The sequence below is a fragment of the Mytilus galloprovincialis genome, chromosome 1 (assembly GCF_965363235.1).
Source record: "Mytilus galloprovincialis chromosome 1, xbMytGall1.hap1.1, whole genome shotgun sequence".
Taxonomy (NCBI): domain Eukaryota; kingdom Metazoa; phylum Mollusca; class Bivalvia; order Mytilida; family Mytilidae; genus Mytilus; species Mytilus galloprovincialis.
In genome coordinates, this window is record NC_134838.1 from 55969920 (window position 1) to 55985903 (window position 15984).

A 15984-nucleotide genomic window follows, 5' to 3' on the forward strand; every position below is an offset into this window, starting at 1 on the left:
AATGGAAAAATCCGTTTTTTAAAATATTTAATGGTTAAGATACAAATCATGGTTCAGTTGTAACAATAAACGAAACATGTTACGCGGGACACCCTAAAAAATCCCATTTTTTAAAATTGAAGCTTGTCGCATATAGCATAAAACATAGTTTTTACAATTATTTTCTTCGTTTTTCTTTTGAAAAACCTTATATTTTAAAATGTTTACAACAGAAATTTATTTTAAGTAACAAAATTGCAATTTTGAGACCTGTATCTTGCCGAACACGTCAATTTTTTCAATGAGGTACGAACATCGCGCGTAACGTCTATGCAATTTTTATTCCGAAATAACTCTATATTTATCAAATGTTCATGAATAGAGGAAAAAACGTCATTTTTTTGCTGCATGTTTATCAAAATTAAAAAAATTTCGCTATTTACAGTTTTATAAAATTTGGGTCACATAATCTCCTTGCAAAATGAAACAAATTGCTGTTTTAAAAAATAGGTGTCCATGCACTCGTTTTCAAATTAAATCAGTTTGAATGATAAAAATCAGTCGAAAAATGCATCTTTTCCCGATATGTCAGAGTTTGACGTCGCGAAAATAACATTTTACGTTAGCAACGTCATTACATTCCCTGTAACTGTATCGTATGCCCTTAACATACATATGTATTAGATTGTCATGAATTGCATTTATAATAAGTAAATCATCTTGTTTATTTAGGACTGGGTCCTATGCCATGGACAGTTAATTCGGAAATATACCCAATATGGGCCAGAGGAACTGCAATTTCAATAAGTACTGCCGTAAACTGGATAGCCAATCTAATTGTGTCTTTCACATTTTTATCACTACTTGAATCCATAACTACATATGGTAAGTGTTTAAAATCGTCTTACAAAGTAACATAACAAAAAAAAAAGACAGCAGGAATCATTAAAATTTTAAACCACACTACATTTGTAGCTCATCTGGCCTGAAAGTCCAAGTGAGTTTTTTCATCTTTGGCGTCCGTCGTCCGTTGTCATCCGTTAACGTTTACAAACATCTCCTCTGCAAATACTTGGCCAAATTTAACCAAACCTGGCCACAATCATCATTGTATCTAGTTTAGAAAATGTGTCCGAAGATCCCGCCTGTCAACAAACATGACCGACATGGCTAAAAATAGAACATACGGATAAAATGCAGTTTTTGGCTTATATCTCTAAAACTAAAGCATTTAGAGCAAATTTGACATTATCATCAATACTATTATAGATAAAGTTAAACTGTAAACAGCAATTGTTTTCAGCAAAGTAAGTTCACGATAGCCAAAATGGCCAATCACTTTTAAGGAGTTGTTGCCCTTTGTAGTCAATTTTTATCAATTTTTGGTAAATTTTTGTAATCTTCAACAAAAAACTTCAACACTTAATCTACTAGGCCAAATAGAATTAAACTTAGCCACAGTAGGGTATCTTGATTGAAAAATGTCTCGGATGACCCTGCCATCCAACCAACATGGCCGCAATGGCTAAAACTGATAGAACATAGGGGTTTACTTTAGAAGTCTTTTGGAAAATTACACTAAATTAAATAATGACTAGGAGTTTTCAGTAACTGATTAAGACTATACTGGGATGACGTCCTTTAAATTCAACTACTTGGCCAAATAAAATCAAACTTGATCGCAATCATTATTGGAGTATCTAATACTACTTATTATGATTTTAACCTTATTTTATATGATTTCCAAAACCACAGTAGATAGTCCGTCGGCTACAAGCATATTTCAGACGAATTGTGCACATCGTGCTACAAGCATGAAATTTGGCATAGACCTTCCTCGACTATTACTCTTTTATTTCAGATAGGAAGGCATTTGAAAAAAATGTCTCACTTCCGATAAAATCCAAAATGGCGGACATCATACTTTAATCGGCCCAATATCGAAGGCTAGCATGTGAAAAGGTATTATTACCATGCTGCTATAATAATATTTGGTACAAACCTTTGTTATGTACTACTTTTGAATATATTATAAAGATTAGATGTCTTTAAAAACCCTACTTCCTGTAAAATCCAATATGGCGGACATTGTACCAAAATAAACTTATTTTTTTAGGGAGGGTGATTGAAATGTTTTTTGACGTATTGCTACTGTCATTAAATTGTGCAGGAACCTTTCTTTGATGCTTCTAAGTGATACAATGTATAAAACATAATTGTATGTCTTAAAACCTTTACTTCCGGTAATATTCAAAATGGTGGATATAGAAATATCATTTTTTTATTTTGATATTCAACTTCTTTTCAAAATGTGAAGAAAGTGTTTGTGGTGGTCATTAAATTTTTGGCCTTAAGTTATCTTATAAATCACTCATCATGTTCTGTAGTTGATATTTAAATACAAAGTTAACACTTCCGGTATAAAAACAATATGGAGTAAATGTCAAAAGATGAGTCCTGAATCCATATCTTCAATGTAGAGTTTTGGATAGATTGATTAAAACAGACTAAAATCACTTAAGTACAAAAACATTTTAAAAATTACCACTATTTGGCCAAAAAAACATGTTAACTCCCAGCCACCACCACATGCACACGACGTAGCGCACGGGAGACTTGATAGCCTCAATTAGCCTTCCCTTTTGCGTAAATAGTTATTTCTTACATTGTTAACCGTGCTAACCCCATCTGATAAGTTTGTGCGATCTTACAGTAAACACCGGTAATTTAGGCGGGTCAATTGTCATTCTTTATGTTAAAGTCACATCTTCAAATGCCATCAATGTCTCCCAAGATACATGTGAGCGGCATAGGCTCTTGAGAGTCCGCCTAGTTTTCATGTATACACAAGATAGATAATTGTGAAAAGAAGGAATATTCATTATACATTGTGTTTCAAAAGTTATGTACTTCGATTCATGTTTATGTTAATTAATGGCATAGAGAAATCAATGTCTTTTTGAATTTAAATAAGTATATAAGTATACGGACCGTTGTGGTAAGATTGATAATTTGATGTGCTTGGTTAAATGTTCCATGCATGTAAGAGATTGATGGGTAAACCGGTCTCGCTCTTTTTGGGGTAACTGTATTACTTTATAATTTAATGTGACATTTCATATATTTTACAGGAACATTTTACTTGTTTTGTGGAATATCTGTATTAGGATTGATAGTTTTATACTTCATGTTACCAGAAACCAAGAATAAAACACTAGAGGAAGTTGAACAATTGTTCATGTCGGAGGAGTATAGAAGTAAACACAAGAAATACATGACATATGAAGCAAAGGATAATCCCGCTTTTGCAGGCGAAAAATTGTAATTTAAACATTAAACTTAATTCAAGCCCATTTAGAAACATAGTGTCATGTCAAACATTACACTCCCAACTTTGTTAATAGTTTTGGACAGTTTTAGCAGCCGTACATGTAACCAGACATTTTTTTTCTTTTTAATGGAACCTTTAAATGAAGCTGAATATTTAAAGAATACAAAAGCATAACATACTCTCTAGAAGTTATACAAAGATAAAACTATAACAGACAGAAAGCAATCGTTGTTGTCAAGTTCTGTTATCATTTATAGCATCGGGAAGTACATAAATTTCGTCGCTATAAGTTGCTACATTGACGTTTATGAAATCAATCTGCTTTAAATCGACGTATAGCTTATGAGGGTCTGGAAAGGGGGGTGTTTGTTCTTCTGTAAACATTTTCACTCCTTTTTTCTCTTATCTTTAAAAAATGAACCCCTTTTTTCTCTACTCTTCAAAAAATTAGACCACGCATTTCTCTTATCTTCATTTTTTTGCCCGTTATTCTCTAATCTTTATTTTTAAGGACATTATTCTTTAATCATTTAACCCCATCCAAACCCTCGCTTATTGGTTTTAAGTTTGTAGGTTTGTAGGTTTTGTAAATAAATCTAGTACTAAACACGACATCATAAGTTTGTCAGAAAATCTTTTTTTTTAAATGGTGGCTTCCGATAGTTACTACCTGGTAAATTGGTATTTTAAGACTTTGACCGCGCTAGTGAAATATATGTCCCTTGTCAGTGTGCATATGTGTCAGACGTATAAAAAACGAAAATTTACCCATCAAACTACAGAAAAGTCATAACTTCAACTACTTGAATACAAATTATTACATATAAGTTTTAAGGACATCAGCCATTAGAACAGGGAACTGCTTACCCTTCCGAAGCACCCAAGCTCATCCCGATTTATTGGTGTCGTGTTGCATAATTCAAAATGTAATGTTATACCCCGCCTCTTCTTACAGTAGCAAATTAAGTTAACCCAGCGACTTAAAGCGGGTAAATGGTTATAAGAGCTTTAACATTCAAACCATTTATGATAATTAGTGACTTTTTGAATCAAATAGAAATTGATTTTCTAAAATACATTTATATTTGTTCCGGTCCATATGCATATGGTCATTATCATATAAGATAGGAGCAAGAGGACATTGTTACATGATACATGAGATAAAGTATTTTTTTACTAACCAGTGAGAATTATAGTAACACCATTTTAACATGGTCGGTATTGATTTAAAACGAAACGAAAGATGTCGACTTAAGAAAATACCTTCTAAATGTGACTTGCTTAACTCCCAGGAACTTTTGTCATTGAATCCTCCTTCTTATCTTTTTTAAAAGATATTTTGTTGTTTTCATTTTATCAAAATTTCTTAAATATTTCAGGTTTTTAGTTATTTGATGTGTTCTTGCTCCTATTTATAGTATCGTACAATAACAGAATAATGGTAAAATATCGCAGACTTGCAGACAATAATGTCGTCAAGATGAAACGCTTGAAATTAATTCTTTTGAAGACAATATAACAGATACACCTAGATTCATACCATATGTAAAGATAAAGAATGATCATTTAGCAGATTTGGCTGTGTACTCCTGAGAAGGAATTTAGAATTTATTTGAAAAATACCAATATAGTACAGTTAGTGTACAAACACTCATATGGTACACCCCGTTAGTAACCACACGAGTGTAAAGGTATAAACCAGGGGCGGATTCGGCTATTTTTAAAAATGAGGTTTTAAACCCAGGATAAAAGCTATGTTAAAACAATATTTCCCAAATCAAAAGCATTGATCGTCTAAAAAGGGGGTTCCAACATCCGAAACCGCCCCTTTTGATCCGTCATTATATACTCATATGGTCATGACTAGACGCGTATGGTTCAATTTTTTTTAATGGTTCGGATCATATCCACGGTTTTTGACTTGAATACTTTATTGTAGCTTTTCAGATGTTCACATTAGCAATTTGTTGTATAATCTTTTCTTATCTTGTATACATACGAACTATTGAAAATTCTAGATCTAAGATCTAAATATTTGACAAATTACCATCATTGTACACGTGTATTGTAGTTTTGGAATTTATCTTGAAAACTATATTAGAAAAAGAGAGACTGTAATAGAAAATATCTAACCGTGTAAACACAGTATTGTTTGTTAATCTGTATTGATGTTATTTTGTTTGTTTGTCTTGGAAATGTTTTTGTTATTCCAAAGTGTACTTTCATTTTTTTTTAAATAGTTAAATGCATAATCAGAAAAAATATTGGAATCTGCAGATACGTGATAAAATAAAAAAAAAAAAAAAAAAACATACAAACAGATTTTTGTTTTCGTCCTTTGGGATATGGCATATACTTTATCAGGTCGAGAACTCTAGATTTTCTGACGTCAGAATATATTTGCATAGTAATTTCCAAAACACAAGGCCAATATGGCCTTGAAAAACTGACCAATCGACTCAATGAACTACAATGCATTGTGGGCTACTACGAGTAAACTACTACTTAAAACACGTGGAATTAGTGGGAAAACAGTCAACTAATATATTGTCTGGGACTCTCATTACCAAAGTTTTTATTCTGCAAATATATTTAATGTAAAATACATAACGTAATCTTCAATTTGCATGCTCAGATTAAAAAAATATTGTTTATTGGCTTCACGATTCGACTTTCTTTTTCGCCTTGCAAAAGTAGTTGAACCGGTTTTGTGCATTGTTATGAATTGAACCTGCATTTATTTCACGACATGACACAGTGAAATATCCAATTAAGTGACCACTGTCCAGTAAGAAAGTCATTGAGCTCTTTTAAACCTGTATAATGTCATTCCAAAATCATTTCTGCCTCAGAGGGTTTTTTTTATCGTTCGGCTGCTGTCCTGTTGACATATGTAAAATATCTCCAATATTAAAAGTCTCTGGATCATAGTGGGTGCCATATTACCTATTATTTTTTTCTAAAACGTGCTTTGTATATAGGAATAAGAAGATGAGGTATGAGTGCCAAATGAGACATCTTTCCAACAAAGACATAATTAAGTAAAGTAAGCAGTCATAGGTGCAATGCTGAGAAGTAAGCTATTTATGACCCTAAAATTACTTGTGTAAAACGATCCAAACAAAAAAAAAAAAACAACAAAAAAAACCCCGGCCCAATTAAATATATAAAAGGACAAGAAATCTATCCCATAAAAAAAAAGATATATTGTATAGGAGCATGTATTTCAGTGGTTGTCGTTTGTTTATGTGTTACATATTTGTTTTTCGTTCATTTTTTTTTTATATATAATTAAGGCCGTTAGTTTTCTCGTTTGAATTGTTTTACATTGTCATATCGGGGCCTTTTATAGCTGACTATGCGGTATGGGCTTTGCTCATTGTTGAAGGCCGTACGGTGATCTATAAATGTTAATTTCTGTGTCATTTTGGTCTCTTATGGACAGCTGTCTCATTGGCAATCATACCGCATCTTCTTTTTTATTATAGATCCAACGCTGCAATTTTCACAAAACATATCAAATTTTCCACCTTGTCGCACATACATACGGTTAAATCATTACAGCTTATTTCCTAATGCATGTAGAGCAAAACTTTGTTAGCTTGCTTGATTTGTTTGTTTATTGTACAAAATATAAGATATAAAAGTTAAACTATGCCTATATATATATATTGTTTAAAGATGTCAATCTTTTTTTCGAAGCTTGTATAAACAATTATACAAACAAAGCAAGCAAGCCAACCAAAGTTTTACTTTGCAGGTATAAGAAATCAGCTGTAATGATTTTATTCAGTTTGGCAAATTTCCGAGCCAGTTAAAAAACAAACAAACTGAAACTATAGTTGCTGACTTCACTACCTTCAAAACAAAGGGAACAGTTTGGAAGTCCCATATACTGAAATGTGACAAAAAAATACTTATAGATTTTGTTAACACTGCCATGTATGTAAATATTTCTTCGCCTTTTTTACGAAAACAAAATTTAAGGATCCCACATTTGCCTTTAATTATCTACTAGTATACGAACATTGCTGTACTCGTGAACATCAGCACTGTACTCGTGAATATCAGCACCGGCTGTTATCGACGGCTTACTTTAAACTAGTAAGTTTGTATCATGGGTAATTGTGTTTTTCGCTGTTGTTTCGTTGCTGTCTGGTGGACAAATACATGAAATCTTTGTGTCATTAACAAACATGTTAATGGCTATATATCTGGTAATTCAAACCTTTTTTTCTTCGCATAGAAACAACTCTTCGTTAATCTGAGCATGGAAGTAATACTTTATATCACGAACTATAAATGAGGATACACAAAATGAAAAACTAAGCGAAATTGTGAATCCCGCATTGCACGAAAAAATGTGTTGTATTTCATTAAATAACACGTGTTCTCGGTTGATTGTAAACACGTAGTAGTCCATCATGCATTGTGACTCATTTAGTGGATTGGTCAAAAACCTAGGTAAAAATAAATTGCGTCACATGTAAATATTCAATTACATGTGCGAGAACATTAGTATGCTAATTTATGCATTTCCATATAAAGTAGTGGTCCCGACCTGTTTATATTGGCAATCATACCACGTGTTTTATTCATGATTATGACTAGGTACATGGAATATATGATTTTGTGTTTTGTGTAATTAATAATGCTGTCTCTTCAATTAAAACAAAGATCATATAATAGATATAGGAAGATGTGGTATGAGTGTCAATGAGACAACTCTCTATTTAAGTCACAATTTATAAAAGTAACCCATTATACATGTAGTTCAACACGGCGCCTTAGCTCACACAGAACAGCAAGCTATAAAACCATTCAAACGGGAATAATACGCATATTATTAGCTACACATTAATTCCATACAGAGTGAGTGCGTAGTTACACATGGAATTAACTGATCTCAATTTCTGTATGTATCGTGTTAGGTCTCTATACTGCGTGACAAACTGCGTAACGAATTTATTGTACCGACCTAGCAATGAGAGGATCAAGTCTTCAATATTAAGAACCTACTTCAATTGGTCTATACATGGAAGTATTAATACTTCCATGGTCTATACAAAAAGAAAAACACACATGCTATTCATTATTAACTCTAAATATCAGCACAACAATGTTTAATCAGCTTTGTGGAAGCAAATTTTTGTTCTTTCCTCGACGGGATTCGAACTCATGCTATGATGTATTGGGATATATATACATTTATCAGATGGCAGACAAGTAAAAAAAATAACCCTCATGCAATAAACTATAGTAACTGAAAATAATCTAGAAGATTATAATTATGAAAAACACAAAAAAAAATTAAAATATGGACGGATAACGAATAATGAAATTTGAACATTGGTCAAGGTAGGTAACATAATTTTAAAACTTGCATAATTTATTTGTATAAGATAATCACAAATAATAAATTAACAGATTTTGATATATAATTGCACATGGCAGGTTGACAACAGTCCCTCCGTTTTATATTCCGTAGAATTGTTTGTAGAAAGGCCGTACGTTTACCTATAGTTGTTAAGTTCTGTGTCATTTGGTCTCTTATCGAGAGTTGTCTAACTGGCAATCATAACACATCTTCTTATTTTTATAGATCACGGAATTCGTCTAACAAACCGGTTTACCACAGATGACATGTTCCAATTTAAGGTTCGAGCATTTCAGTTTTAAAAATTATACTTCACATGAATGTTAAATTTTAACAAATAAGACTTCAGTTGTATTTAAACTTTAAATATTGTTAACTCGCCTCTGCAGTAATGTACATCTGAGAGGACCAATTCTGTCTCAGATCCGATAATGCAATTGGGCGTTGGTATCAAGTCAGGGGACAGAACTCGTCTATCTAAGTAGGATTATTGTTGTCATAAACGTATACGTATCAACCTGAAAGTTTCCGAATGACCGAGTTATCTCCAATGTTTTTTGAAAGAACAATTAATATGTTTGTCAGTTACGATGCGTTTGCCGGGAAATTTGAAACGATAGCCGAATAAGGGTAACAGATTGCATTGTAAGGTATAAAGTCACATATGTAATCATATTTTATATAAAGAAGAATATGCTATTCAAAATGGCGACTTAGATCCCATTAGGATAGTTTATGTACCCAATAATGAACAAAAACAGATGCAGATGCAGAAAAAACAAACTCAACAGTTACGGATATCTTTTTCTTAACGTTCAGTACAGGGTCGATGCCTCTGCTGGTGGACTGTTAGTCCCCGAGGGTATCACCAGCCCAGTAGCCAGTACTGCGGTACTGGCATGAAAATACGGATTTTTTGTGTTATTAAAATTTGCTGTTACAAAATGTTAGAAATTATTATAAATTAAGGAATGTATCTCCCTCATGCAAAGCTCTGATTCCTGTCATGGATTTGGCTATACTTTTTGGACCTTTTGGATTATAACTCTTCATTTTTTATATAAGCTTTGGATTTCAAATATTTTGGCCACGAGCATCACTGAAGAGACATGTATTGTCGAAATGCGCATCTGGTGCAGGAAAATTGGTACCGTTAATGTTATTACTACCACTGGGTCGATGCCTCTGCTGGTGGACTGTTAGTCCCCGAGGGTATCACCAGCCCAGTAGCCAGTACTTCGGTACTGGCATGAAAATACGCATTTACGGAAAAAATAAATCCTATATTGTATAGTACTTTTTGCAACAAAGTTCACGTATTGGTGGTTTCAGAGAGTCACACCGTGCGAATATTTGAATTGAAGTAGATATTGTTCTTCCCGATTCAAAACAGAACTGCTTGAAGATATAATTAATGATATTAAAAAATGGCAAGGTGCTTTTTATATGTCGGACCGATGATATTTTTTTTTCTATTTGAATAAATAAGGAATCTCCACAGCTTTACTCCAGAACCATGGAAATTTTTTTAAACAGTAATGTTTTTTTACGATCTTGCCTGCATAACAAAACACTGCTTTAAAATGTTCATAACTTTCCTTACAGCAGATTTTACAATTCGATATGCTTGTATCAGAACGGAAACTTTAACTAAGACGATGAGTTGTAACAGTAAACTGATTTTTTTTTTACATCTTATAGCCACATAATAAATGGGTAGATGGATTGATTTGTGTAAACGTCCAGTTGCAAATACTACATGAATCTCAGGTGTAGGGAGAAATGCACTATTATAATAACACTGTACTAAATTGTAAGCAGCTTTTCCTTTTGTACTTCAAAATATGAAAACAACGATGTCATTAAGAATGAACTCTAAACTAGAATAAATAAGATCAAATCGATGAACACGGTACGTTTTCTCAACCCAAGCTGAAGTCTACCAATCTTGATGTTGACTTGGACAAAAAGTTAGTTTAGCTTCTGCTTGTTTGTGATCTTTTTTCATTTTAAACAAGAGAATACAAAATAATTTTTTCATTATATAACTTGAGCCAAGGCGTGTGTTTTGTATGATCCTATAAATTGAAAATACACGAGTATGCACATACATGTATTTTATCAGAATGTTGTCAGAATGTTTATGTTTACAATTAAAAATGTCTAATAATACAATAAAGAGATGATGATGATGGGAGTTTTTAACGACCTCGACTGCGAAGAAAGAGCATGAATTAACTATCCCTTAATAGGTGGTAAATGTGTCACTTGTATGTAAATGAAGGGATGTTCCTAACTGTGAAATGGTTCATCTTTTAACACTACAGGGTACTTTAAAAGGAAAACCGTATGTGTTAATTACCAAAATTGATCAAATACAATGTAACGCTAATTGTGTGTAATAAAATCCAGACGTTGTAAACAGATTATACCAATTACGCAAGCCAAGAGTTGCCAGATAAAGACATCATTAAACATGCAGTTTGTATTCGTGAAAACGTGTTAATACTTTGAAAAACGCTGATAATTTAAAAGTTTACATGCTAGAAAAATAAAAGAGAAATAAGGACAGTTACTGTAACATTGTATCTAAAAATATGTTGAAATTATATACAGTAAAACTGTTTTTAAACAATTATCTTATATAAAAAAAAAACATTCTCGTTTCCCTGCTTCTCATACATGTAGCAGATATAATAGATTCGATGCAAAGCAAGTAGTTTAATTTTTGAATCAGGTATAATCTCTGTATTTCGTGTTTTAACAAGAATAAAAATGACCAACATTAATGAAATAAAAACTACATCAATTTCAATAACCTTCCTGCTCCTGTATCAGTTTTATTCTGAAGATATATATGGTAGTATTCAATCAATTCAAAATGTTAATAAAATATATTGGTGCCCTTTGGTTTCCCGATCTTGACTTTATCCTATTTAAGGGTATAATGATATAAAAAAAATCCCAGTACATGTATTTGTTCTAATCGAAGGCTCAACATTTTTAAAATATTTCTTAGCAATAGCATTTCATTTCAAATCAAAATAATGTTGTTGCTGAATGATGTAAAGTTAATCGTCAATATCGAACTCTTAATCTCCATTTTCTCACCAGTTACAACATATCAAAATTTGAAAACCTTTGGATGAAAGGTTCATAAGTCATCGCACGGAAACGACTGGAACAGTCCGCCTGATCGTCCGCAGTACAACAATAAATCAATAACGGGACTGGAAATCCGGTAATAAAAATAGCAAGTCATTAATAAATGTAAAATAAATCCGGTTTACTGTCACATTCTGACATCCTCATTTTTATGTCGTATACTTGTAAACTTTATACAATTGTTTGTCTGTGAGTCGCTTTTTGTTTTTACTCAATGCAATAAGCAGTTAGTCGGCACTGATTTTTGAAACTTGTCAGCATCAAGGCTGATATATACCTGATATATAAGTTTTATAAAAATCTGGCAAGCATTGTACACGTTAGAGAGCTAACAAGACCGGACGGAAGGACGGACGCCCGATAATTCAATGTCCACATCAACGCGTCGCTCGGGGGACAAATCTTAAAATCATTGTGAATTTAGATTCATATTAATTTGCACTTTGGTCTTCGGATATGGGTGTGTTTTTGGTGTTTTGAGTTAGATATGATATACAGGCCTGGTACAGCTGGTAAAAAAACGCACCTTTTCACAAAGTGGGGAGACAAAACGACTCACATGCGATTAGCAAAGGTGCCTTTTTGTGGGGGGCATATTGGTCGTCGGGAAAAGCACGAGAGTATTCACAGTCTTATAAGGAGTTTTTGTAACAAGTATACAAGCGTTTATGTAAATTAAAAGGGTTGCTATTTCTTTATTTGCAAAAATGGAAATGTAGGATAAACACAGCAACCGGCCAATTAACGACAATCAAAACCAACGACATATAGATAACACGTGACTAATGCAGAATGGACAAGTATTTTTCTACTGTTAATCTGTTACGGTAGTTTTAGTTAAGATTTGTTGGTTTCTCATGAATATGAAAGTTTATAATTATAAAAAAAGAAGATGTGGTATGATTGCCAATGAGACATCTCTCCACAAGAGACCAAAATGACACAGAAATTAACAACTATAGGTCACCGTACGGCCTTCAACAATGAGCAAAGCCCATACCACATAGTCAGCTATAAAAGGCCCCGAAATAAGTATATTTAGTATAGCAAGTATTAAATCTATCAAATTATAACATCACATGTTCACAACAATAGTAAGATTTAAGCTATAACAGCAACATAGTTTATTCTCCTAGTACGTATTTGTTAGTCTTGAAAAAATTCAAACCATTATGACATAAGGAGATGTGATATGATTGCCAATTAAACAACTTTCCATCAAAGTCAAAATGACGTACATGTTAGTTTGCTATATTTGATATCTCCCAATTACCATCCACTAGGAACTGTGTATACAAAAAGATATTTTGTCACCAAATGATTTATAATAATTTATAAAATATAACATCATTATATATGCTAATATAAATTGTGTGCCCTTGGCTTAATACTGGGATCATATTGTTTTACCAGTGTCCTTTCGACAGTCCCGCACTTGGTATACTAGTATAGGATTATACGGCTGATTTCGTAGGATTATGTACAGTTTTTAAGCTTAAACTTTTAAATGATGTACCTGGTGTTAGTACATACACTAATGATCCGCATCTGGTCAATGTTTTCTTTTTTTTTATGACAGGTTGCTAAATTTGGCATTTTTAAATATATTGCGCCGATATATTTTTTAACCTATATTGAGGGTGCATATATATTCTCGGGATCAGTTTTTTCTTTAATAATTTTTCACGAACGACAGAATGTTGAACTTGGTGTATTTGAGTGAAATTTTGCATACAGTTTGCAAGGTTTGTCCGACCATGGACGTATATAATATTTCCACTTCCATGGTCCGACTAACTACGCACACAACTCACGCGTTTACATCCAAAGTATGCTATATTAAGATTGTGTATTGTATTAGGATGTTGATTTTTTTTTTAATTTCCACAAATAACAGAATGTTTAACCTTTCTTGACTGCTGCATCAAATGTGTTTTTCAGACACAACAATTCAAATTGCACTGTATCGTCCTGTAAATGCATGAAATATTTTCCACCGGACGTTGAGTAACCATCAATCAATCAATTCAAATTGCACCTCAATATCACTGTTTACCAAATTACTTTATTCTGTAATGTCACACGTTTTCTGTCAAATTCTAAGCGTATCGGTCAACTTTGAAGCAATGTATATAAAACACAAGGATGATGACATATGTGTGTTTCTATATATATAAAAAAAATAAGAGGATGTGGTATGATTGCCAATGATACAACTCTCCACAAGAGACCAAATGACACTGAAATTTACATATATAGGTCACTGTACTACCTTCAACAATGAGCAAAGCCATACCGCATAGTCAGCTATAAAAGGCCCCGAAATGACATATGTAAAACAATTCAAACGAGAAAACAAACGACCTAATTTATGTACAAAATAATGAACGGAAAACAAATATGTTACATAGCAACAAACTAAATTACAGACTACTTGACTCGGGACAGGAACATACAGAATGTGGTCAGGTTAAACTCGTTTAAAGGCGCCAACCCTCCCTCCCCCTAACCTGGGACATAAACTGGACCCCTGTTGTGTTCCCGTATCGCTACACTAACGGTGCGAAGCTTAAGATGGAATGACGGACCAGTTTAACTTGGGACAGTGGTGTAACAGTACTACATGAGAATAAACTGTAGAAATCAGTTTAAAAAGGCTTAACTCATCAGATGGATACAAATAGAATACATCTTACAAAAACAGAGTGGACGTGGAAGGGTACATGTACATCCCAACAACCAAAAGACTTTAAGTACAGAGTACTCGCAGTTACTGACAGCTAGTTGAAAGCTAATAACAACTAATACAAAAAGCATGCATCTTAGAGGCATAATCCGGGATATTATGTTAGTTTTTAGTTTTCTCCGTATATAAGAACAAAGCCATCTATTGAAAAATCTTTAAAACAAAAAGAAAAGTTAAAACAAAGCATTTTCCCTGTGTAAATTTGTCGTCAAAATTGACGTTTTCTTATCAAATTTACGAAAAAACAAAAATGGTGACCACCATTGTTTTTATCACATATTCCGATGTAACTCGATTCAAAGTACAAATGTGCCAAAAATTTTAGAAGTCGGGAGATATGCCATTCGGTGTCGTGTTATCTTGAAATATAAGTACACAGTTTTGGATTATGAAGAAAAATTGCCCACTTAGAGGGAAACACGAAACTGCATTGAAAATGAAAAAAAATCTGGAGCAAAATTAAACATACAAATCTAGGTTAGAAAAAGACACTACTTTTAAAAAAGAAATAAAAAAAATTAACATTAAGAGCTACAGTCATAATAATTTAGTGAAATAAAAAAAGACGTAGATAACTAGAATGGCATCTTCTATGAGGGTGTGGATGGAGTTTACAGAATAGAGAATAATGGGCTAAAAAAATAAAGAATAGGCCAATAGTGGGCTTCTAGAATATAAAAAAATAGAGAATAATGGGCAAAATTTATATAGAATAGAGAAAAAATGGCGTAAATAATATTAAGAATTGAAGAACACCCACCTCCCTCCTTTTTCAGACCCTCTTTTATCCTATGACTGTTAAAAGAAAGAAGCGCCGGCACGTAATTCATAGGATCAAATTGATTTGAAATATATAATTTTTTCTCATAAAGTCTTTTGTATAGTTGGAAACATAGTCAACTAGTTATACTTATTATTACAAATGAAATTGATATCTATTCGTTATTTTACGAATCACAGAGTTCAGTTTACTAGTGCATTTTACGAATAAGGGACAAACATTAAAAGGACAGGAACTCACATGACAAAAAAGTCACGATTTACAAAAAAGTTACGTACATATTAAGTTTGATTATTATTATTTACAATGAACAAGATTTATATTTGGGTAGTTCATTTTGTGACTTTCAATTAACATAGTTCTAGTCTTAGGTTATTTTTTACTTTTGTGGACCATTTCGTTCATTGTATTCATCCGCTGGCGTTGTTGCATGTCTCCTCTCTTCTCTGACGTCCTGGGTAGCATTTTTCATTTCTGTACTTTTGTCTTTGTGTTGTAAACGTTCACACTTAATTTTTTGTGTAAATGCTTAATGAAACTTGGTTGATAAAAACGAAGCACTCAGTCTGTCATAAATCAGTTTTGGCACAATCTTAGTGCTAAAG

General features: G+C 32.8%; 1 protein-coding gene across 1 annotated transcript in view; it reads left to right on the forward strand.

Annotated features, from left to right (window-relative positions):
* The window catches only part of LOC143079279 (proton myo-inositol cotransporter-like), a 40454-nt gene extending 37122 nt beyond the window's left edge, over positions 1-3332 (forward strand). The window contains exons 8-9 of the mRNA XM_076254527.1: positions 712-864; positions 3111-3332. Coding sequence (XP_076110642.1) covers positions 712-864; positions 3111-3304 — 347 coding nt within the window. The 3' untranslated portion in view covers positions 3305-3332. The remainder of the gene's footprint in view (positions 1-711; positions 865-3110) is intronic.
* The last annotated feature ends 12652 nt before the right edge of the window (positions 3333-15984 follow it).